This window comes from Scomber japonicus, chromosome 17, assembly GCF_027409825.1.
Source record: "Scomber japonicus isolate fScoJap1 chromosome 17, fScoJap1.pri, whole genome shotgun sequence".
In the NCBI taxonomy this organism is placed as follows: domain Eukaryota; kingdom Metazoa; phylum Chordata; class Actinopteri; order Scombriformes; family Scombridae; genus Scomber; species Scomber japonicus.
The window spans coordinates 9,897,730-9,921,412 of record NC_070594.1 but is presented as its reverse complement, the minus strand read 5'-3'; the positions used below and the strand labels follow the sequence as shown (position 1 = coordinate 9,921,412).

The 23,683-nt window shown below is 40.2% G+C and overlaps 1 protein-coding gene across 1 annotated transcript; it reads right to left on the bottom strand.

The window, feature by feature from the left end:
• Window positions 1–9,098: 9,098 nt before the first annotated feature.
• ankef1a (ankyrin repeat and EF-hand domain containing 1a) lies at window positions 9,099–20,943 on the bottom strand. Its single transcript, XM_053336658.1, has 11 exons — window positions 20,754–20,943; window positions 20,120–20,281; window positions 17,602–17,801; window positions 17,351–17,500; window positions 17,069–17,192; window positions 15,867–16,686; window positions 15,264–15,490; window positions 14,808–14,935; window positions 14,213–14,236; window positions 9,752–9,898; window positions 9,099–9,254 (listed from the first exon to the last, which is right to left on the bottom strand). Exons 1-11 carry the CDS (start codon window positions 20,941–20,943, stop codon window positions 9,099–9,101), a joined length of 2,328 nt encoding a protein of 775 aa, XP_053192633.1.
• Window positions 20,944–23,683: the final 2,740 nt, after the last annotated feature.

Here is a 23,683-nt window from a genome sequence, read left to right as displayed (position 1 = left end):
ATTCAGAAACACAACCGGAGACACATCACACACAGCACATTAACAGAGACAGAAGAGCAAACGTATTGGAAACACATGGATCATAGGAAGGGGGAAAAACATCATAGTATTTGTTGCTCTGTGATGGTCACATATAGAATTAGCTCAGCTTTGATGAACGGTTAGTTGCGGTTCAAACAAATATGTCATTCTTTGTGAATTAGCAATGAGAAAGAGTGTGGCTCAAAAGCAAAGTGGTCATTCATCATCAAATGGGATGTGAATGGCGACCCACATGGGCAGTATGTGGAACCTGCTGCAAACCCTGACTTATAATACAGCATTGAAAGTTAGAATGCTCAGGGTATGATACAGACGACTGATCTGACACCAGGGCCCCTTTTGTCTCTCAAATGTAAAAACTGTTCTTCTCTCTCAGGGACTGACTACGTGTTAGGGAATGTGAGACTGTTTTTGGAACATTTTTGGAAATATGCTTATTCACTGTCTTGAATTGAATGGGAAGGTCGAAAGCATTATAATTTCTGCTGTATTGTTCTTCTATATGGCTACATCAAGCAGACAGTTAGCTTAGCTTAGCATAAAAACAGGAAACGGGGAAACAACTAGCCTGGCTGTTTGAAGTAAAAATGATCTGTCTATGTCTGTCAGCAATACTGGAGCTCACTAATTAACACAATGCATTTTATTTTTTTGTTGTTTTGTTCACCTCGGTTGCTGCAACATCATTCCTTACACAGTCTAAATACAACATTTTTGCTAACATTAGCTAAAATGGAAATGTCAGTGTTTCACTGTGAAGCACGTACAGGAAGTGGGGTATAAACAGTACCTATTATCATAATTATCTCAACACAGTAAATAAAAGAAGAGCTGCAGGACTGGATTTAATGTGGATCGATCTTGTCGTTTGCTACCTGAACCGCTTAATTAGGTGCGCATACTGATCCAACAGATGGGATCAGTGCAGTCTCTAGAAAACACTACCCCCACTCCGCCTCCACTATACCCTTTTAAATGGCATCACAAACAAACTAAAAAAGAAGTTTGGTGCAATTTTGCTAAGCTACTATTTGGCAGACGCTGACGCAGCTAATAAGGAAAAGTGTAGGTCTTGGCTAGCTGTGCAATGCCTGGGAACAGTGAGACTCTGAGACAACTTCACCCAAGGTTGCCAGATTAGTTTTGGACAGCGGGGCGCCAGGTATCAGAGAGCAGAGTCCTGCGGGAGGAAAGTGAGGATAAGGAGACAAAGAGACAGAGCAAAGACAGACAGATGAGAGATGAGAGAGAGAGGGAGAGAGAGAGAGCAAGAGAGAAAAAGAGGGAGACAGAGAGAGCGATTGGGTTTTATCATTGTGACATAAGAAGGAGGACAGAGAGCCTTTACCACTGCAGTGAAACAACCCCAACCAGGCTGACCCTCCTCCTCCCCTTTCTCCTCTCCTCTCCTCCATCGATTCAGTGGTGCAGCAGCGACAGCAGCATAACAAAACTCTGGCAAAAAAATAAAAAAATAAAAAAATCAAGCTCTGCAGTAGCTGACTGGCTTTGGGAAAACACCCCTCTTTTTTTTTCTTTCTCTGCACCCCTCTTCCTCCTCATGCCCACACCCCAACCCTCTTTTCCATCCCTCCTTCCTTTCACAGATCAACATCCCCCCTCTACCGACACCCTTTTCCACTGCTTGCTTGATGTTTCCCGACGCAGCAATGACAGTCCAATTTTTCAGGAGACACTCCTTCGCCACTTCTACTATCTATCCATCCACTCGTTTATCCCTCTATCTCTCGTTCACACACACACACACACACACTATTCTACTGAGTCTGACTCGGGGGAGAAAACTATTTCTCCCTCTTGACCTACCATAACCCCCATGCAGATCCTCTTTTTTCAGTCACCTCACTCTCGCCTCATTTGAACTCCCCTCAATTCTCCCCCTAGCATTTAGGGAATAAACCTTCACCCACTGCAACTCCCCTCCAACCCGCAGCATATTTCTCTCCTACATGATACCATCAGGAACATATGAATATTCAGGGATGTTTGGTGTTCGGTTAATTGTTTTCTCTTGGCATCCCTGTGCTTTTCCAGCTGCAGCAAACTGTAGCTGTGGGTGCAGCATCATTACCATGCAGCGAGAGCGAGTACTGTGAGAATGATGAACACCATGTGCAGAGCTTTGAGGGAAATAATGCTAATGAGAAACATAATCACAAGTGACAAAAACTCTTCAGACTCCTCGTTAGGCCTTAAAGAGAAATGTGTGTTTCTCTCTAGAATAATACACCCATTTCTTAACATTTTAATTAATACTCGTCCTGAAAGGTGTACTACCAGTCATGTGTGTCAATGAGTGGCAGGATGATTTCAAAAAGTTGCACCCTCTTCTTGTCACCTTCCCCCTATTACATAACACTCATCTGTATTATTTACAAGTTTATCAGAAAGGCTTGTCAACGATTCCTTATGTAACATTTATATTTTATGACTGTGTTTCCTGGTTGAAGTTTGATTAAAATGTCCCTCTTGGTCAGGAATCCAACTACTGCTGAGAGATTGGCCACAGAGGAGGCCTTAATCAACAGGGAGTGTGTGTGTGTGCATAAGTGTGTGACTGAGTGAAAGAGAGAGAGCGAGTCCCTCTCTTTATTGAAGGTGTGAGGTAGACAGTTTGGGAAGGGTGCAGATGATACTGCAGTATAAAACAGTCTTCTCTACTAGCATGTAGCTTGTAGCACTATCTGCTTGTATCCATTAATGATTTAAGACAAAATCTAAGATAGAAAAGTGACCCTTTATGTAAATATTGTAAATTCAATGTAACCAAATATAGTATTCTCCTGTATTTCTGTAGATTGTAAGATTTTCTTCTTCCTAAAAAGGACATCTTCATAACAAGTGACAAAGTGGAAGAATACATTACATAAAGCTTAAAACCCAGAACAGCAAACTGTTGTCCGTGTACACATCCAGCAGCCATGGAGCAGCATTATCATTCATTTGGAGTTTACCAGCTAGTCATTAACTTTGCCTGTCTGCTGTTTGGTGCCGGACTCCTTGTGTACAATGGGCTTATCAGAGTTTTTTGATGTAAACAGCTGTCTGCCTGCTGCTGGAAACGACACTGATAAGAGCGGTGAGAGTGAATCAGTAAAGTTGTGAGCTGCAAAACCAAAACATTGAGCTCAAATGTGCTAAAATGCTTTGTAGAGCTGATGGCAGAGGCCTTTCTAGACTCTCTTAGCCCAGCCCAGAAGGTTGTAGATTTTCACCTGATAATTGCATAATTTGATTTACTGTACATGACTGGAGTGACGATTATTCTGGCACTGTTAGAGATCTCATGTCATGCAGGCCTGACGATGCCACTAGCTGAAGGAAAAGGAAAAGTTTAGTGCTAATTCTCTGCTACGAGCAACAACTCATTTTTTATATTAAATTATTTATTAGTGCAGCTTTAAACAACAGGGACCACTTACTGTGAGAGAAGGATAGAGCAAAAACAAAAGACAAACATTTTTTTCAGTATAATAAAATACGATCATTTGTGATCTATTTATCCAATTAATATCTTGAAGTTACACGTTTGGTGTTTTCTTACAAAATCCCTTATTATGTTATGGAAGTTTTTTTTCCATACACGTATATATATATACCTATATATATATATATATATATATATATACACACAATACGTGTGTGTGTGTGTGTGTGTGTGTGTGTGTGTATGTGCGTGTGTATGTGTGTATTAAGGGCCAGACTGTTGAACAAGTCTCACAGCTTAAGTACTTGGGTATTCATTATGATTTTCAGTTACAGTGGGTCTAGTGGATTATGTCTGTTAAAGGATTTGTCAACGCCCGCACTTCTTGGGAAGACTAAGGGTCCATGGCGTGGATAAAAACATCATGCTGCTGTTTTATAGAGCTTCAATTGAGTCCATCATTCTTTATGGGATCACTACATGGTTCTGCAACTTGACCGTAAGACTCAGAGCACAACTCCAGAACCTTGTTAAAAGTGCAGGGAAAATAATGGGCACTTACCCCCCATCCTCTTTACATGACATTTTTGAGGAGGCAGTTAAGAGACAGGGCCTTAAGATTTCCTCTGACCCAACCCATGTCCTAAACAAAGAGTATGAGAAGATAAAGACTTCCCACATGCAAACTAAACAGGTATAAATTCTCCTTAGTACCACTATCGATCAAGCTACTCAATAACAATAAGGGATGATATGACAGGTGTGTGTGTGTGTGTGTGTGGGGGGGGGCGTTCGTGCAATAATCTCCACAGTGTACTGTGAATCAATGCATGTAGTTTTTTTTTATCCTTCATTTATTTATTTAGATTTAATCTCACTGGTTTCTTATAACAAATGACTTCAGATGTAATAAAATATATTCTGCCCACCACAGCTTCCCAGAACCATCTTTGCCACCATTATGGTTGTTTTCATCTCGAAATGAATTAAATGTCTCTAATGAGTTGACAAACACACACACATTCACACTTCACTACAAACATTATTCAGTGACCATATGTAGGTTTGTGTCTTTCACATTTTTTATGTTTAATTTGGATGAACAGTTTGTGTATTAATACATCTATTCTGTATAAAGATCAATCATCTACACTGAAAGCCAAAGTAAAATGAAGCAGAAACAGTTCCATTTTCAGCTAATGGCACCCCTCTGGTTTTCATGAGCATTTCCAGCAAAACTAATGAGCAGAGTTTAGGAGAAAAAAACTTCTGCTCCTTCAGTTTGGTGAAGAAAAGTAATGTAAACACCTGACCTTGAACTCTTGTCTCAGAATCAACATATGGATTACTGTGATCCTGTCAAGCTAAAGTTTCTGTGGGTTTGATTCCCATTTTGTTATAGAACATTTCTTTAGCAAGTCTATGGAAGAAAAGATAGAGATAACTTGAAATGTGCAAATCTTTTATGATTAATACCTTTTGTCATGCAGTTTTTACGAAGGCAGTATAGTCAGTAAAATGCTGCAGCTGTAATCTGCTACTGTTAGATATTTATTGTATCTGTTTTTGATCTCTTTCCCAGGAATTGGTCTGTTTATCTGAGCCAAGAACCAGTCCTCTGTTTACCACCCAGAGCTATTGGTCTCACTATGAAATTCAAATCAATATCCTCATAATAAAAGTCCCAGGCCTGCAGCAAATTGGAATCTATAGCTTGGAAAGCTAAAGAGATCTATGGCACTGCCAAGGCTGCACTAATGAATGATGAATCACTGCAAAACCACACACACACACACGCACACACACACGTACACGCACATTAATTACGTTTGCTTGCATAGCTAAAACTGCACAGGTACATCCGAACATCCGCGAACAAAAAAAAAAGAATTGCTGACAAACAAATACAGTAGATACACGCGTGGTCTTGTTTTGTTACATACAGTCAGTCAGGCTGGTGTGAAACATGACTCCCTCATCAATAATGGATGTCTCATGGATGTCATGGTAATGGAAGTCATTGTATCACTAGACACAGCATTTCCATACCACTGCAACTGTGTTTACAGTTATTGTCTCTCTTGGAAACAGAGACAGCAGAGCCCTGAATCCATCTCAGCATGAAATTACAGTAAATGGATTTTCTTTAAACCTGAAACTATGAATATATTTTCACTTCTACCTTTTTTTTTTTCAAGATATGGACAAACGCTGCATTCAACATCATTAATTCAATTAATTGAATTAAAACACCTGCCCTGACCCCATGAAGATACAAAATTACAGTTTCCTCACAGCAATACTGTGACTATAGCTACAGACATATTTAGATTATGTATGTACTGGTCAATAAATGTATGTATGTGTGTTATGTCTGTGTGCATATATTCATGTGATTCATGCCTGGTACGAGAAGCTGCAGGCAGAATCTGTTGGAGAACACAGATGCACTGTCTGTGTATGTGTGTGCATGATGCCAAGAGTGTGTATATGCTTGCTTTCATCCAGTATGTAATTATTAGATTACTTGCATGTGTGAGCACATCTGTGTATCTGTGTGCATGCGTCTTTAATGTACATAATGCTATAATAGATTGTAATAATAAGGTACTATAATGTGGTAAAGCAGCAATGATGTACTGTGTGTGTTTACTGTATGTGTGTATCCCCGTGGGTTGTTTTTTTGGAAAGTGAAGGGCTGGAGTGCTGAGTAAGCGGTGCAGGACCAGAGCTGGGAGACTGCAGTGCTGCTAGCAGCAACGCACACTGATTTGAGCTCAGACTGATACTCAGCAGAGGGGGGAGGAAAGGAGAGGAGAGGAGAGGAGAGGAGAGGAGAGGAGAGGAGAAGAGGAAAAGGCTCTAAAAAAGGATCTTAATGTCTAAAAAAATGTGTTATCTTTCACAGATCTTAATTTTAGCATGTACTTGCACTCATGTTTTAGCACAACACACATGCACTCCCACTCACGCAGACAAAAATAACAAGTACAGCAAGAGCCAAAATAACACAAGCTACCATGCATGCAAATATGCACAAAAACACCAATACAAACAGGCCTACACACACATGCCCATGCAAAGAGGTAGAAAACAAACACACATAATGTGCTCATATGGGAAAAAGTCATATCTGCTTGTTAAAAAGTGAATGACACAATGTGAAAGCAGTCACATATACCACTACAGTGCAACCCTAACCCACACACACACACACACACACACACACGTCCAACAGGAATAGACCCAAACACACACAAACATACTCCAGCACACATACTGCGTGATCATATAAGCCCGGAGCCCACGCCCTGAGACACACTGCGTCACGGCCAACAATCAGACCCAGCAGCCTTGTTTACTCCCTCTAACCTGTGTGCCACTGATTGTGCTAGAAAAGCCCTCATCTTCTCCTCCCGCCCACGCCTCCGCTCCCTCTCTCTCTCATTCCTCCGTCGTGCTCCCTCCCCATCCTCTGAGTCACCCTCTGCTGCTCTTTCTCTACCACCACCACCACCCCCCCCCCTTCTCTCCTCCTCTCCTCATGTCCTTTCGCCTTCCTTTCCCTCGCTGTCAGTCCTCTCCTTCTCTCATATCTCTTGCCTCATTATGAAAGGCTCTGCCGGGCTTTCAGATTTTTTTTTTCACTTTCTATTCACTGTCTCCGTTTCTCTGTCTGTATATCATTACATATGTGTGTGTCTCTCTCTGCTCCTCTCTCCTCCTCTGCCTCTCTTTCATCACACTCATCCCTCGCCTCTTTCTCCCTTCGCATCCTTGTCATCAATGATATTGTGACGATGTATATTTAAACAAACCAGGGTCTATATTGCAAACCTCAAAGCCAGCTCCCCTCCGCCCCCCTCCGCCCGTATATTTGATTATATAACTGCGTCCCCATGGACCTTGAGGACACTACAATCTAATTTTATCTGGTGATGGTGGCGGTGATGATGGGAGTCTGCATCAATGTGACATTTAACACAGAAATTAAGTGTATTTTCTCAGATAATTTCTGATATGGACATCAACAACTAAAATATTTCCCAAAACACTGTGATTCAGCCTCCCTGAGGCCAATCATATGATCATTTCATCAAGGGAAAGATGAAAGGGGTTCAATTACTGACCAATCTAAAATTAAAATAATCTCTTCGTTAATATTCAACAGATTCCAGTTTCAAAGCAGTCTGAGAGGCTAACGTGAGGACAGTAAATACACATGGCTGCCATTTTGATGTCTTTCTGTGCTAGAAACATAAGAGCTCCCTCCAAGTTTTCTGTTCTCCCAGTTTAATAAACAACAAACCCCTGCATTGCTAAATTTGCCAAACAGTGCCATACACAGGTTTCAACATGGAACTGCATCTGGCCGGAGAGCTGATTTTTTTTTTTTTTTTTTTGCCAGTAGCTGGATGTTTTGCAGTCAGTTCCAGCAACATGGAGGGCAACCAGTGGTGAAATCAAAAAGCACAGCATTGAGACAAACTGTGTCTGGCTGCTCAGTGTGTCTGGTGTTTCATCTGTGTAGTTGTAGTACATGTGTAAGTACATATTTCAACCTGTGTATGGATTTTTGTGCATACCAAAAGGAAAGATCCAGTAAGGAAGGAAATAAAAGAAGACAGAAGCCAAAATGTACATTAAATGAGCCACCAGCCTCCTGTCTTCTCCTCCTCCCTCCCTCCCTGCCACTTCAACCAAACTCTTCATGTCTTGCTGCAGCTCCAGACACTGCAGAGTCAGGTGAGGATTTTAACTAACTTCCTACAGTATATGCAATTTGTAAAAACACCACAGTCTTTGCAGCTTTACTTCACTCCCTGATTTAGCTCCAGTTTCATTCAATCATAGTCTCTAAACTAAAACCATTGTTTTCTGAATACTTAAGATATTATTCTTTATGTGCAAAATCTTTATATGCAGTATTACTTAAATCAAGTCAGTTTCATTTATATAGTGCCAAATCACAAAATATGTTATCTCAGCACACTTTTCACAGAGAGCAGGTCCAGACTGTACTTTTTAATTTACAGTGACCCAACATTCCCCAATGAGCACTTGGCGAGAGCAAAAAGGAAAAACTTGAGAAACCTCTAGCAGAACAGGGCTCATAAGTGGGCGACCATCTGCCTTGACTAGTTGGGTTGAGAGAGAAACTGTGCAAAATTGAGAGAAATCTGTTCCATTGGTTTGACAATTTTTACTTAGTTTGACAGTTTTCAGGAGAGCAAAGCAAGCTCTAGTTGAGCTTTGTGTATATACAGTATTACATGGTGTGTATGAATCCAGTATTCACATTCAAGTTATTTTTCACTGATTTGTCATTTGATTATTGCTGAAAGCAGATAATCCCCCTGATAAGACAGCAGCAAACATGTACTGTCCGTCTGACAGTTTGATAGATCGATAATGCAAGTTTTGAAACTATAAATGATTAGATTCAAAATGACGATTTAGTAACATGATGTTCGAATATGTTGATTAATTTAGATGTAATAAAAATAAATGAATCCAGTGTCCAGAACTGTTAAATGTGGCCAGTCAGCTCAGGTAATAGACTATAATTCCTAAATGTCTATATATCACTGCCTAACCTCCTTCCAGGCTACTTTGTAGTTTTTGCTAGCTCCAGCGTCTTCCTCTGGATGTTCTGGCTGAAAGGCATCATGAAGTCATCAAAGTCCAACTCGAGGGATAAGAGCTCCTTCCGCCTCTCTATTTTTGACATCAACTGGCTGGTTGTTGGTGGCTTTCCCCAAATCTTAAACAAACAGACAAGTCACAAAAAGTTGAAGAGACAGACAACTGCTTAATTGCTATTGCTAAACTGTTTTCTTTAGATAACCTGGAAATTACTGCTCAAACATAAAATCTATATGAATTTAAACTGCATTCAGATGCCTATCAGAAACATCTAAATTATTATTATAAAACAGCCCTTTCAAAAAGTTTATAGATTATGAACATGTCTATCTTGTGAAATGTTAGTTTGACAGTAGTATTGATCATTTGCACTGGCTTTGTTCAGTTATCAATGTAAATATGGCATTTAAAGATTTGTTTGAACCCGATACCAATATTTCAAAATGTATTTCCTATGCTACCTAATGCATGATCCAAATGTGTATTCATTTGTATTTTCTGAGTTATTGGAGACTTGTACAGGATATTAGAATTTTTTAATAGCACGTAAAGCATGCTATAACACAAGCAGATGCTATAATGAGGCAACCTACTATAAATGGTGATGAGGCCTACCGTTTTTGGCACAAAGGTGATATCCACAGTGTTGGTTTTCCCAGTAGTGATGCTGGTGTTGCGCAGGATGATGCTGTTCAAGTCCTTTTGAGTTGGAGTCTTCCCTGCTGTTACAGTCGATGTGTATGCAGTTCCTGGAGAAATTACCTGTAGGGAACACCAAAATTGACAGGCTTGTCTTATTACAGACATTATAGAGACATAAGAAACAATGCATACATTTAGGTCAGTTTGTAATCAAGATGCAAGAATAAAGATGTGTCACTTGAAGAATTAAAACACTACCTTTTTTAATTACCACTGTAAATAAATAAAAGACAGAGGAGGGTGACAACTGCCCCAAAAAGAAGTTATTGTTATTGAGGATATGTGCAGCAATGCATATTAAAAATGATGAAAAATTCCATCCACGCTAAATGATGTCAACTAGTTGTGATTTAAATGTAAAATGAGAAACCACAGGTTAATCAAAAAACTTTGGGGACTGCTGATAAAGATATCCATCTATGGACCAGGCAAAACATACATAATGAGAAGATAAAACAACAGATTTAAGGAATCAAAAAGACAGTAGTAACCAAACTTAATTTTGCAGGTTTAAAATGTAAAATATAAAACTCCTAACACACACAAAAACAATCCTTAAAAAAAATGTAGTCTTATCACCAGCTATTACTCTCCTTGCCTGTAGATGTTGCCCATCCATTACTGCCTTTGTGACTCTCTTGTCTCTAGGTGGCGGAGGTTGGACTGCAGGTCTGACACTGCAAGTCCTGCACCTCTGCAGTGAGATATTATTTGGGTCTGGTTTCAGGTGCTTTATATCAATGTCACTGTGTGTCCTTGTTTCAGCCATGCCCTAAAATCATTCCACTAACCAAGACCACACCAACAAGAATGTGGATTTGAAATAGTTTAATTGAGAATAATGAAAGAGCTGAACTGCTGAATGATGGATGAATTGGGGAACCAGAAGAAAGGATTAGGGATGAAGGGATGAAGGGATGAAGGAATGGAGGGAGAAAGGGGTGAGGGTCAAAGGATGAAGGGATGAGGGCTGAGGAACATGGGATTGAGGGTTGAGTGTGGGTCAAGGGATAAAGGGATAAAGGGAGAGGGGAAGGTTTGAAAATGGTATTTTGTCAGTGAGACAACAATGGCTGATGGTAAGAGGGTAGGAGGGAACTGGGAGGGGGGTCAAGACAGGGGGTGCTGCCCCATAGGTTCCCAAAGGAACTTCAAGTGGAGAGGCATTTGTGAGAGTTTTTGCCCAGGTTGTGACAGATGTGGGTTAGGTAAACGGGGAAAGACCAGCAGCCAAGAATTTTTATGAGTGATCTGGAGTTCACTGTCTGGAAGTGGTTGAGTGGCTCCGATGCAGAAGGAATGTCTGGAGTATAATTCTCGAAAAATCCCAGACTTATGCAAAACCAGAGATTGTGGAGTAATGAGAAATTCCAAGTGACTGCCTGGTTTGGTGATGAAGAGCAGGGCTTTAAGAGAAGCGTGATGGGCTAGTCTCTGGTTTATGTATGGATTTTGAATGGGTTCAAAGGGGCTCAGATAGAATTTTAAAGCGCAAAAGAAACCTAGGGTGACAGATGCCAAACTAGACAGTTTCTTTGTCTTGGAAGAATGAGTAGAACAATCGGACACTAATGCAGGAGGAGGTTGATCATAGTTGAAAGAAGGAAGAGTGAACTCTGAGCAGTGCAGAAAGCTGGAGAATGCCAGTAAGAATGTAGGGACTAAGACTTTGTCAATGTTGAGAGACAGTAAGCCTGTGCAGAGAGTACTGATATAGCAGGACAGGGGGTATAAAGTGAGGGGAAAAAATATTTCTGTGTAAGACATAGTGTGGCCTTATGGACTTTTTGATTACACACTGAAGTATGAGGCAAGGCTGGATATGGTGCCCCTGAGGACAGTTTCATGGAGAAGTTAATTCCGTTGACGTAGATCTGTATGGTGGAAGATTTAATCTTGAGAATGAAATGGGCAAACATGATGAAGCAAGAGAGGGTCAAGATATCAAAGGAGGGAATGAAAGACCGTGGGAGGCAATGAAAGCTGAAAACGGAAGGACTATCATCAGATGGGAATCTGGGTCTGGCACAAAGAAATTCTAGTTTATTATGATTGACGACTGACGACAATGTAGTTGTATGAACTGTATGACTGTGACTCATTGGTGGTAAACCACCACTGTTGTAATTATGAAATCCAAACTAGGCACAGCATCATACAGCAGCTAGATATCATGAGAATAAGGGGGTACAGTTGACTCAGGAGCGTTCAAAGGCAAGGGGGTAGGTCAAAAGCTGGTAGAATCATGAATGCATGGAACAGTGGTGGAAGTGCCTGCACCATACTGAAGGGGTGGCCTGAGTACTGGAGAAGGTTTAGACCATGCTTTTTGGGTCACTGTAAATGAAAGAGCATGGTTTTGGCCTGCGTCATGTGTCATGAGTTAATGTTCATTGTGATTTGGCACTATGTAACACTGACTTAACTTCAGCACTTACAGAAAATTGTTGCCACTTTTTAAATGGATATTCACTGTGTTTGTGGAAAATGTAGTCAATTGAGGCAATAAAGTTGTCAGTGTGTGTTATATTGACAAAGAAAGTTGTCTTTTTTTTTCTTTTGAAGCTGTACCCAAGAGACTTGCTCGTTATACTATATCACTAATTCAGATAGATAGAAATCAGGTTGAAAATTGGCAAGGTGGACCTTCAAACATTTGCTTTAGTTATGAATAAACCAGAATTTAGACATGGGATAACGATTGGACATAAAAAGAAAAGAAAAAAAAATGATGGGCCAGAATTTCTCCAAGCTTGGAAAATGTTAACGTGGAAACATAATTAAAGAAGCACTTAATTAAATTAAACAAACGCTTAAAAAAATTAACAGAAGTCTGAGTCAGCAAATAGAGCCAGGGCTGAAGAAGTCAAGACTGTGGTAGGCGAAGTAGTGACGAAACCAAGGTGCAGTGTGTGTCGGGATGAACCCGGAAAGCGGGAGGATTCAAACTGCTGGCCTGATTAAAGTAGAGCCTTCACGGAGTTAAAAAAAATTGTCGTCGTTTAGTCGGAAAGGGGTGTCCGTCTACCTGAGAGCATGCTGGAGGTGAGAGAGCTTCCGTTTGGAGATGTTAATCGCAGGAAACCCGCATCTAAGTCGGAGATTTGCGTGGATGCGTGTGGAGAGTCTGGATCCCAGGTGATCAAAAGCGTGGTGTGTTTGAGGAGTAGCCTTCTTCCAGGGAGCAGCGATTAAAAGATGGCGGCTACGTAGAAGTGGATCCAGAGTCATGGACGGTATTTTGCTGAAGAAGGTGGATCAACGAGCACGGTGGGAGGTAAGTGCAAGTCTGATACAGGTCATGCGCAAACGAGACCAAAGGGGAGGGAAACGGATGAGGTGTGGTTCAATACTCTATTCTGGGGAAGTGGGATATGTACAAAGCGGGGGTTTTATTCACAAACTTTGATTATAAATCTATAAACTTAATTTCAATTTCAAATGGTGAGTTTCTCACATCTGAGATAAACCAATGGCAGGTGCTTCCAGCTTACAGATGTAAATCATCAGTAAGGGTATTTTAAAACACATTTATAGAGTTTGAAACAGTTAGCCTACTGCAGTTTGTGTTTAAACTTGCAGATTTTTTTCTATTTACTGTGTTGTACTGTGTTGTGTGATCATTGCAGGAAAATAAAATAGTTTTCCCTCACATTACATACAAATCTAAGTGCTGCTTTGCTTTACAAAATGGGATGTGAAACCTTGCACTTTTGAAATCAGCGCCTGAAGAGTATTCACTTTGATACACAATAGAAGTCAGTTAGTGTCAGAAAGATAAAAATAAATAAGTGTCAGTGAACATATGTAAGACGTAGAGGATGTAGGAAAGGTTTTGGGTGAGTAACAGCCTTTTGCAGATTAACTATAGCATTTTGCTGTATGTATAAGCGGTTTTGGAAAAAGCATCTTCAGTGCTGAGAACTTTAAAACTGTTTTGAGAAATGTGTCAAAGCTATTGAGACAAAAACTGTAGCAGAATACTATTTTCCCTCAGTGTAAAACATTCAAAACCTGCTATAGGTATGATAAGTGGAGTGTATTATCCCAAGATCACAGTTTCAGAGATGTAAGTGAGTATTCTGCACTGAAAGCATGTACTTACACTCGAGAGGGCATGAATTATTTACAGTGATTGACCTGCTCACTAGTCACTCATGCTGGGAAGTATATTAGGGTTATTGGTTTCTGATAGAAGTGAACTCCTGCAGTTTTGTTAAGAACTTTTCGTGTCATCTATTACAGACCAAAATGCTCAGTGAGTAGCCAGCTCCTTATTGTACTTGTGTGCTAATTGCTCTGCTTGATGGACTGTCTTGCCCCTCAGAGTTGCTGCTTGCAGCTATATTGAAGTCCAGTATGAATGTGTGCCACAGCACCACCTGCTACCCTCAGAGCCTTAATGACAAAATCAATACACTCTGTCTGATTTTAGCCACCTTATAGCAAATGCAAATTGAAGTGGCAGTGTGCTCCAGTTGTAACATAACACATCTGGTCTAATTTGCTTACAAGTGGCTGGTTTTAAGTAATCAGATCCTTTTACAGGCTTGTGTTTCCTTCACAGTGAAAGAAGAAGCAGGAGTTAAACAGATGAAAACCAGAGTGTGAAATTACCTCCAGTCAAATGTCAGTAAGGTTTTGTTTTATCGTTGTTTACATGCCACATTGAGTTAGATATTCTATGTAACACAGAGCTGGTAATTGACCCTGCAACCCTGCAGTATCAGCCAAAAATAACCTTTTCATGTCTGTAACTTCAGGGAAAAGCAAAGCTTTATTCCCACAATGGCAGCCACAAATTATTTCTTGGGTATTGTGGGCAGCGAACAATGAAGAAAGAGAAATGAGATTTTCCTTTCACACATACGACAGGAAGAACAACAGGAAAAGTTGGAAGCCACAAGACTTTAATACTGTACGTTTGTAGCGAGCTGGTGAAAAGATTTTAATGATGTTACTTGGGTACCTTCTGAGTTTTGCCCCCCTTGCCCTTGTTTCCCTCCTTTGGTTTAGGCAAAGAATCCATCTTGTCTTTGACCAAGTCAATTGTCCTGTAGTCTGCAAAAGCTCTGGCGATATCGAGGCAGTTTTGTTCTGCAAGGATGTGAAATATGCTCAGTTAAGTAAGAGTAGAAATCACACAAACATAAAAGAGGAAAAGATTGCTTCAATAACTCCAGTGTATATGTTGGTAAAATTGCCCCAACAGACAGCTCAATAAGCAGATGTTAAAAAATTTGAATAATGACTTCAATTAAATCCAATGAGTCTTATTCTCTTTGTTGCTTCCTCTAAATGTTATGAAACCCAGTTCAGCTATATATCCATATATATTAATCTGTTCCTAGTGCACATTAAAACCAATTATAAATTGATGCTGGTTGAAACATTTTCCAAATGAATTTCAGATATACAGTCAAACCTTTCTTGTTCTCTGCATTCACATTGGCACCCGCTTTGATGAGGAAGTCCACGCAGGAGGGGCGAGAGCTCTCGATGGCCCTCATGAGGGGCGTGCCTCCGTTGAGGGCAGGGGCATCGACGACAGCTCCAGCCTCCACCAAAAGTTCAATAAGCTCCACTTGGCCAGCGTGAGCCGCATGGTGGAGGGGCGTCCAGAAGAACTGGTCACACGCGTTCACATTCGCCCTGTCAGGAACAGTTCATAGTGAGATATTGGCTTTATAAAAATTTTTAAAAAACTGTATACAGTGCAACAAAATTAACTGAAACCAAGGTTGGAAATACTGGGAAATATAACAGTTTGCTTATTTCTGAACAATAATTTTCACTTACTTGTGATGAAAAGTAAAATAAAACCTTCACAAATTCAACTAAAAGCATGTCAGTAAAGAAGGATTCAAAAGTTTTTATTTGACATGAGGTCGTTCTGTAGCTACAGTATATGCAGTGAAATAGAGGGTGTGCAATAAAGAATAAAAATGAGAATTAAAACAGAAATATAAAGGATAAAAGAGGTTTAACCAGTGCTACCAAGCAGAAAGGAAAAGATTAGCTTTCTCACCCATGACTCAGAAGGTACTGAGCCACCTCGTAGTTTCCGCTGGAGCATGCCACCATCAGCGGGCTCTTGTAAAACTGATCTTGAACATCCACAGGGACCCCCTGACTGAAAGCGAGGTCCAGAGACTCCAGATCACCACTTTTCACACAGTAGTTGATATTTATATAGATTTTCTCAGGCTTTTCTATGTACAATGCTGAGTCATTCATTATGGGATGTTGTGGCGGGCGGTCGGGGTCGAATCGACGGACGTCTGAGCCGTTGTAGTATGTCTCGATCATGAATTGTGGCGGGCCTCCGTCCGGTCGCCGGGGCTTGAGCTCCGGTGGGAGAGTGCAAATGGGCATGGGCAGGACAAATTTACCCTTCTTCTTACCTCCTTTCCCTCCTTTTTCCTTTTTCTTTTTGGGCACATAAGAGGAGAGGAGGAACGGCTTTTTGATGTACTTGACACCTTTGATGAAATCGTTAATGCTGACACCCCCGTCTTTCCCCTTGTCGTGGGTTGAGATGACTGTTTGGATCTGATCCAGTTCGACTGGAGCTTTCAATTCCTCTAACACGGAAATGAACGTGTCTGCTGGAACCGTGTCTGATTTGTCCCCGAAGGCTTGCCTCAGATCAGTCTCAATCTCGTTGGACCAGTCATGGAGGGTCAGGGCCCAGAGATCTGACATGGGGCCGACTTCGTCGGACTTATTGGCTTTCCCTACTTGCTTCTCTGCTTTCTTCAGCTCCTTGGCTGCAGCTTTGTGACCGGCGTCTTTGGCAATCTGACGTGGCAGCAAACCTTCCTGGTTCTTCAGTTTGGGGTTACAACCTGAGCAGGGAGCACAGTATTATGAAAAAATATAAACACACATGAATTGAATTAGCTAATTTAATTTGGGGATGTGTTCGCAGCTGTATATTCTTTTTTTTCTAAGTACTTGGTCATGACCTTGATACACAATGCTAAGTAAACCCTCAGTGACCTATAAGACTGTGATTTTTAAACATTTAATTTCCTGGTTCCACATTTATCAAAACAGACTAAGAAGCTTTCAGCATACAAATACAAAAGGGACCAACTGTCTCAACCATGATAGCATTAAGAGCTGTTACCACATAACAATCTTCATCTTATCTTTATGTGACCCCAAAAAAGCTGACAATGACTGCAGTGACGTCAGGAATGTCTGTTATTGTCAGACTAACAGCACCTCTCTGTGCCAGGAATTTGCAGCAGTTAGCGTCCCCAGTGACAGCAGCGTAGTGTAATGCTGTGCAATCCTGCAGGTTAATCACACCCATGTCAGCCGAGTACGCAGACAACACTTGGATCACCTGGGAAACACAAAACACCACCAAACAATAGATTACACAATTCTACATCTAAAATACAATCTTCACTTGTAACTGAATTAGAAATGTACACCCTTGGAGAGAAAAAACTGAAATCTACTTAATACTAAAAAACTTAAGTGTCGGAACAGCTACTACACCTCAAAAAAGCCCCCCATGGCGGCGTAGTGTACTGCTGTGAAGCGTTGTCGGTCCAGGGCATTTGGGTTTCCTTCTTTTTTGAGAATGGCTTTAACGAGCTGCAGGGAGCCGGCTTTGGCTGCCTCCATCAAGGCTGTGATGCCGGTTTTCTGAGGAGAGGAGAGGAGAGGATCCCACAAATCTTAGTCTCAGGTGAGACAAACAGCATGAAGAACATCTGTTGTGCGCCATCAGCCATGTGATTATTAACCTGATTTGTTGCATTGGGGTCTGCCCCTCCATCCAGCATAATGAGACACATGGGAGTGCACTCCTTAGCTTTTTCACACATGAGCTGGAAGACATGAGCGCCTTGTGTTGACACATTGTTGACGTCCGCCTGGCACTTCAGCGCCACTTGCAGGCAGCGGGTGTGGCGCTTGGTGGGATGAATACAGTAGAAAAGCACACCTAAGGTCAGGTGAGGACAGGAGAACAGCCAAGAGAGAGAGAGAGAGAGAGGTTCAAAATGAACAAAAGATTACACAACATGAAGACAGAGTGAATGAGGATGTATGTCAAGAAAAAAAAAACTATAGTTTCAAAAATATTAAAGCTAAATTTAACCAAATTTTATGTGAGCAATGGAAAAAAACAGGAAAGGGGTCTCCTGCAGTGATGAGCCTACAAAGAATTTTAACTTGGCTCCTCTCAGCTCTGCAGACTGCTTTTGCATCTGTCAGTCTGTTGAAACTTTAACATGTTGATTCAATGTCACTGCTCTCATCAACTCTGTTTCCAGCTGCAAGGTAGCTGCCCAACACCAAACAGCAGAGACACAAGGTTACAGTAGCTATTAGCCAGTCACCCTTATGGAGCATTTGGCAACTACAGACTCTGACTGTTGGACTTACATTTACCAGGTGTGAATCAGTGCTAATGTTGAATAAATCAGACAGTTGTTTGCTAAAATGTTTCCCATATCAACTTAATAAGGTGTATTTAAATATTGGGTTTACAGGATGTAAACCAAAACAAATCTAAGTTTAAAGCTTTAAAATAGACATGAAGAGGCAAGAAATGAATAAATTAATAACTTGTGTGTGTGTGTGTGTGTGTGTGTGTGTGTGTGCAGTGGAGAAAAAGCTTGTTTACCTATAGAGTAAAACGGTTACTGTAGAGAGAAATCCTAGAAGGAAACACAAAAATGGTTTTGTCTATAAGCTGGTCTGTGTTCTTGCAAAGGATTCTGTAGACACCCCAAGTTCACATGTAGATGATTTTTTAACCATTATCCATAGGTGTCTGTTTTTAGGGATGCCCCTGAAAGCTGCCCAGTACAACCAAATTTCAATCTGCTGTATCAGCTGAAGTAGTTTTCCTTTCCCAACTAATTTATCCTGGTACACACAGTAAATCCCACTGGTGTCACAAGCCTGTTCCTCTTACCTGTTGGCCGCCACTGCAGTAGTGAGGACAACACGAGAATACAAATGTGGGACAACTGACACAAAAAGCTTGGGTGTGAGTGTTGAGACTGGGCCTAACCAGTCCTCTGGGAGGGCAGCATGATATCAGGTTACCCCGTTGTGTTTCACAAGAGAGGATCACCATTAAGGGTTGAACTGTAATTATATGTACCTGTGCGGCCTGACACAAACACGTGCACACACAAACGCACAGTCTGGCACACAAGTACACATAAAACATACATTACACAAAAGCATGTCGGACAAGCACATTCATACGCACTCTATTTTTTTCTGTCTTTCTATCTCTCCTGCTTGCTCATTCTTTCTCTCTCTGGCTCTCTCTCTCTCCTCTTTCTGCCCTTTCTGTCACTTGTCCACTCCCTCTCCAAAGTAATTGATGCCTTGGACACTGTAATTGGCGTAATTATCACAATTGGCTTAAAAAGTTCCTGTGGAAGAACTTTGGGCTCTCTTGATTGGAGTTGTCGGGGTTACCACCTCCTCATCAATATCTAAACAGAGACACCATGCATTTTCATGAGCTGTAAGACAAGGCAAGGCATTCAGAATGAACTTGCCGCTCTAACTTGAGATGGAAAACGCTTCTATTTGAGAAATCGACACTTCAAGCTCAATTTAGAAGACATTAGTCAGTGAAGCTGTTCTATTACCACTCATGGTTGAAGCCATATAAATGATCAACCTCATACATATTAGGTATATTCATGTGCATTATTTAATAGTTTCACTTATGAATAAGAGAAAATCCTACTGATAATTGAAGATATGATTGAAAAACCAGTTATTTCTACTTACTGCACTCATCTTTAACCTATCATACAAATACAGTAACTTACACTACTTATCATTAATATCATTAATTGGCCTATAAATGATCTTTTCAGTTAATCTGTTAATCATTTAGTCAAACAAATGTCACATATAATGGCAATTCCCTGCAGCCCAAAGTGTATCTACAACATAATATTCTATTCCTCTTCTCTTTTTCTTCTCTACTACTACTACTACTACTACTACTACTACTACTACTATCTTCTATCTGTGCAGCTTCGGAATGGAATAATTTGCCAATCAGACCCTCTTGTTCCCACAGCTGCAATACTATCTGTTATCTCTGTGCTTTTTTTATATACATTTTCTTTAATTCAGGCACAATAATAGTCTTGTATGTAACATTAAATCAACCAAATACCCTACTGTACTTCTCTGCTCTCCCCAAGTATCTTTTTCACCTTTTATAACCTGCCATCTGTACATTACTAAATAAGGCGAGTGGCAATGACTTCTATTTCTCACCTTTGCCCTCGGCATCTTGGAGCGTCAGGTCAGCGTGGTTCTTGGCCAGCAGGATCACTATGTCATTGTTGCCCAGCTCAGCTGCTAACATGACTGGGGTGCGACCTCTCTTGTCCTGGATGTTGGGGCGTGCTCCTTGGGAGAGAAGGAAGCTAACCAGGTCTGTGGTAGAATCGGGGACGGTAAAGAGAAAGTCAGGACAGTGAAGTGACTCTGACACATTACTTTTGAGTTTGTAGTAAATTCTATGAACGCCACAGGTTCTCCTAAATCCTCCAAATTTAATTTAATGGACACAATGTGATGGGTTGCAGATTATGGCCGAAAGCAGCCTGAAATATCAATTTTCTTTGTCTTATGCACATGCACACATTTCCTTCCTGAAGGCAACAGTCATAGTAATCATTTTATTTTATTAGTCTGTAGGCTACCACAAACCTTTCCGCATATTATTTTCTAGTGCCAAGAAACAACTCATATAGATCAGAGTTTTTGGAAGTTTTAAGTATCTTAATCTCAAAGCTATTTCTTTCAAATGTTGAAAAATAATTGATTACTATGCTGCAGGCAAGTGGTGCATGTTTTCTTAAAAATACTCTATAGAATCTGACGGAGTAAAGATGAGGACAGTCACCCTGATTGTTGGCTGAAACTGCCACGTGAAGCACCCCTGTGCCGTCCTTTGGCTCAGTGAGATTGATGAGGTTTTTCACCCCGAGGTTTACCATCTTCTCGATCTGAACCCGATCGTTCTCATGGACACACTGCAGCAGGCGGTAGATCTGGAGGACCTGCAGGCGGCCCTGTGCTACTCTGCCACTCATGGTGGAGTTAGACAGGGGCTGGCGGAAAACGAGAACAATTAGATTTATAACTTCCAGACAAATATGTAGTATAACTGAATGCTAATGACCTAGGATGGAAGAAATAGTGTAGTGTGCTTTTTAAAATTCAGTCATTTTAATTAAGTATGTTTTTCTCATGTATTGTAAAGCTGGAATCACCTGCAATCAGTGACTTATAATAGGGTTCTAATTTCCTCTTTTTCCCCATTTAAAACATTCAAGTTTAACCTCCCAGTGAGTCATACAGAGCTCACACTCAATAATGTTTTCCTCTTTGAGTACTAGAAGTGGTGGAAAGTACTTTTACTCGCTGTACTTGTGCAATTTGGAGGTGCTCACCAAATATTTACTTTTCAGAGGGAAGAGCTACTTTTAAGATTAACATTTACATATAAAACATATGGTATGATCGCTCTATAAAATATGATGCATTATTACGGATTAAACTACCAAACACTATATTAAGTAGCTCCATGTTGAACAGTACAACATTAAAGTACCACTTACATAGAAATTATTGCTAATACTTTTATAACCTCTACACTTAGGTCAAACTTGAAAGCTTAACTTTTGTCTATAGTGTACCTGGAGTGTTTTTGTTGTGTGGTATTGCTTTTTTACTCAAATAAATGACTTAAGTAGTGTTATTTATTCCACTAATCTACTGTATCTAATCTACTAATCTAAACAAGCTCACTGCTAACATTATTTTAACACCAATATATAATTTTTACTATTCTTCTGAGTCAGAAAGTGAGTCTAGCTTAACCTTGACATACTGTTATATATTTTGACCCTTAACAATGTGTAGCGAGTCATTCTTTAATAATTAGTCCCTATACAACATTTTGAACCACAAATATAATGGATAACTTATTAGTAATTAATAAATGGGTGGGTAAATCATAAATGTGACAGAGGGCAGAGTGTTTTCTTTAGGTTTGACCCTATTCAAATGGAGAAAATACACTGACAGTCACTATACTATGATCTCATGTTAACTTAAACAAGAGAACATAGCAGCCATAAGTATTTCTATAGATTTATTGAAAGTGAAAGATGCAACATTTGAATGGTAGGTTTCATTTAAAACCATTAAAACCACCAGTCAACACTGACCCACAACACAGCTGCACAAAATTAAACAATTTTGAAATATTTACAATTTCAGATTCAAAGAAGGTAATTTGGGGGGAGGGTTTTTTTATTATTATTGTTTTTACATGTCAAAATGAGTCCAATTTGATATGAAAGGGTTAAATGTTAAAAGCATTAGGATACTGTTTCACACTGGCTACTTAACTTTTACATAAAACAAGACAACATTAAACTTCCTCAACAATGACACTTTATACATGCAAACAATTTTAAGTGCACCCACCTGCACGCTTAATGGGATAATGGGTTTTTTTCCTTGTTTTGGCACACGCTTCTTACCGGGCTGGAAAACCTAAAAACTTGCTCTTTGTCGTCCACATACCCAGCACGTTTGTACAGCCGAGATAGTCACGCTTAATCGGTGTTTTCCCCCCCTCACAAGGTGCTGACTTTATTTTTTTTAAAGCACAACCTCTCACTTTGTGCGACCTGGAGGAAAGAAACAAAACTCATCTCCATGGCGACGGAACGCGTGAAATCCCGGAGAGAGGGGAGGACGTTTTGTACTTTGGTGGTGTCTCTGATGCTGCTTTCAGGTGGTGCTGATGAGCTCGGTAATATGAGCTTTGAGGCTCCAAATGAGTGTACGAGCAAGAACAGCTGCACAATAAAATAAAGTCTGATAGTAAATCACATTAAAATAAACAATAAAGACAAACTGAGCTAATTTAAACTGCATGGTGAATAAAATACCTACCCCACTTTGCCCCCAGTGGCTCAAGCACCCCTTAAAAAAAAGGGTCTAGGTTTTTTTTTCTCCCTAAAAATAATTTTATACAACTTTAATTATTTTGCGAGCCTGTCTGTTAGAGATGAGACAAACACTTATGCTACAGTTTCAAATGATTTTATTTTAACAGGTCTAATGTATTTTGGATAGTTCACTTCTGTCATTAATATTGTCTTTCCCTCAGGGTTCATTAACCATCTCAGGGTCCTCTCTCTAGAAATCTGTGACTGTTTATTCTGAACCATTATTATTATACATTATAGTAGACCACTCTACTATGTATTGATGTAATTTACGTTATCCAGTGAAATGAATTATTTAGCAGGGGGTTTGAACACTTGCAGGGCATTGTATGTCAAATTCTCATTAGGAGCTGCTGAGCCCCCCTAAAGGTCTAATCCTAAAATCGCCCCTGATGTGGGACACTTTTTACATATTATTATACTTATTTACATATGAATCCAGTACATTACACGTGTGCTTGTGTGTGTGCCTGCAATTGAATATCTGTTTTTGTCTGTGTATATAATTTGGTGGGTGAAGATAACATAACTTTGACAAATGATTGAGATTGTATGGAAGGTCAAGCAAATTAAGCAGATCTAATTCATGTAATTTAATTTCTATAAGGAACGACATATGTTGGTAGGTTATATGTCTGTATCCTTGCTCACCCCAATAAAAAAAATATGGGAAAAAAATAATCCAGTACATTATATCAACACCTCAAAATCCTCAAGATGTTCCTTTGTTAAATCAGATAACAATTTTTAGATACTGTATTCAAGGGGGAAATGGCACATAGATTAGTATTCCTTGTGCCAAATGGTT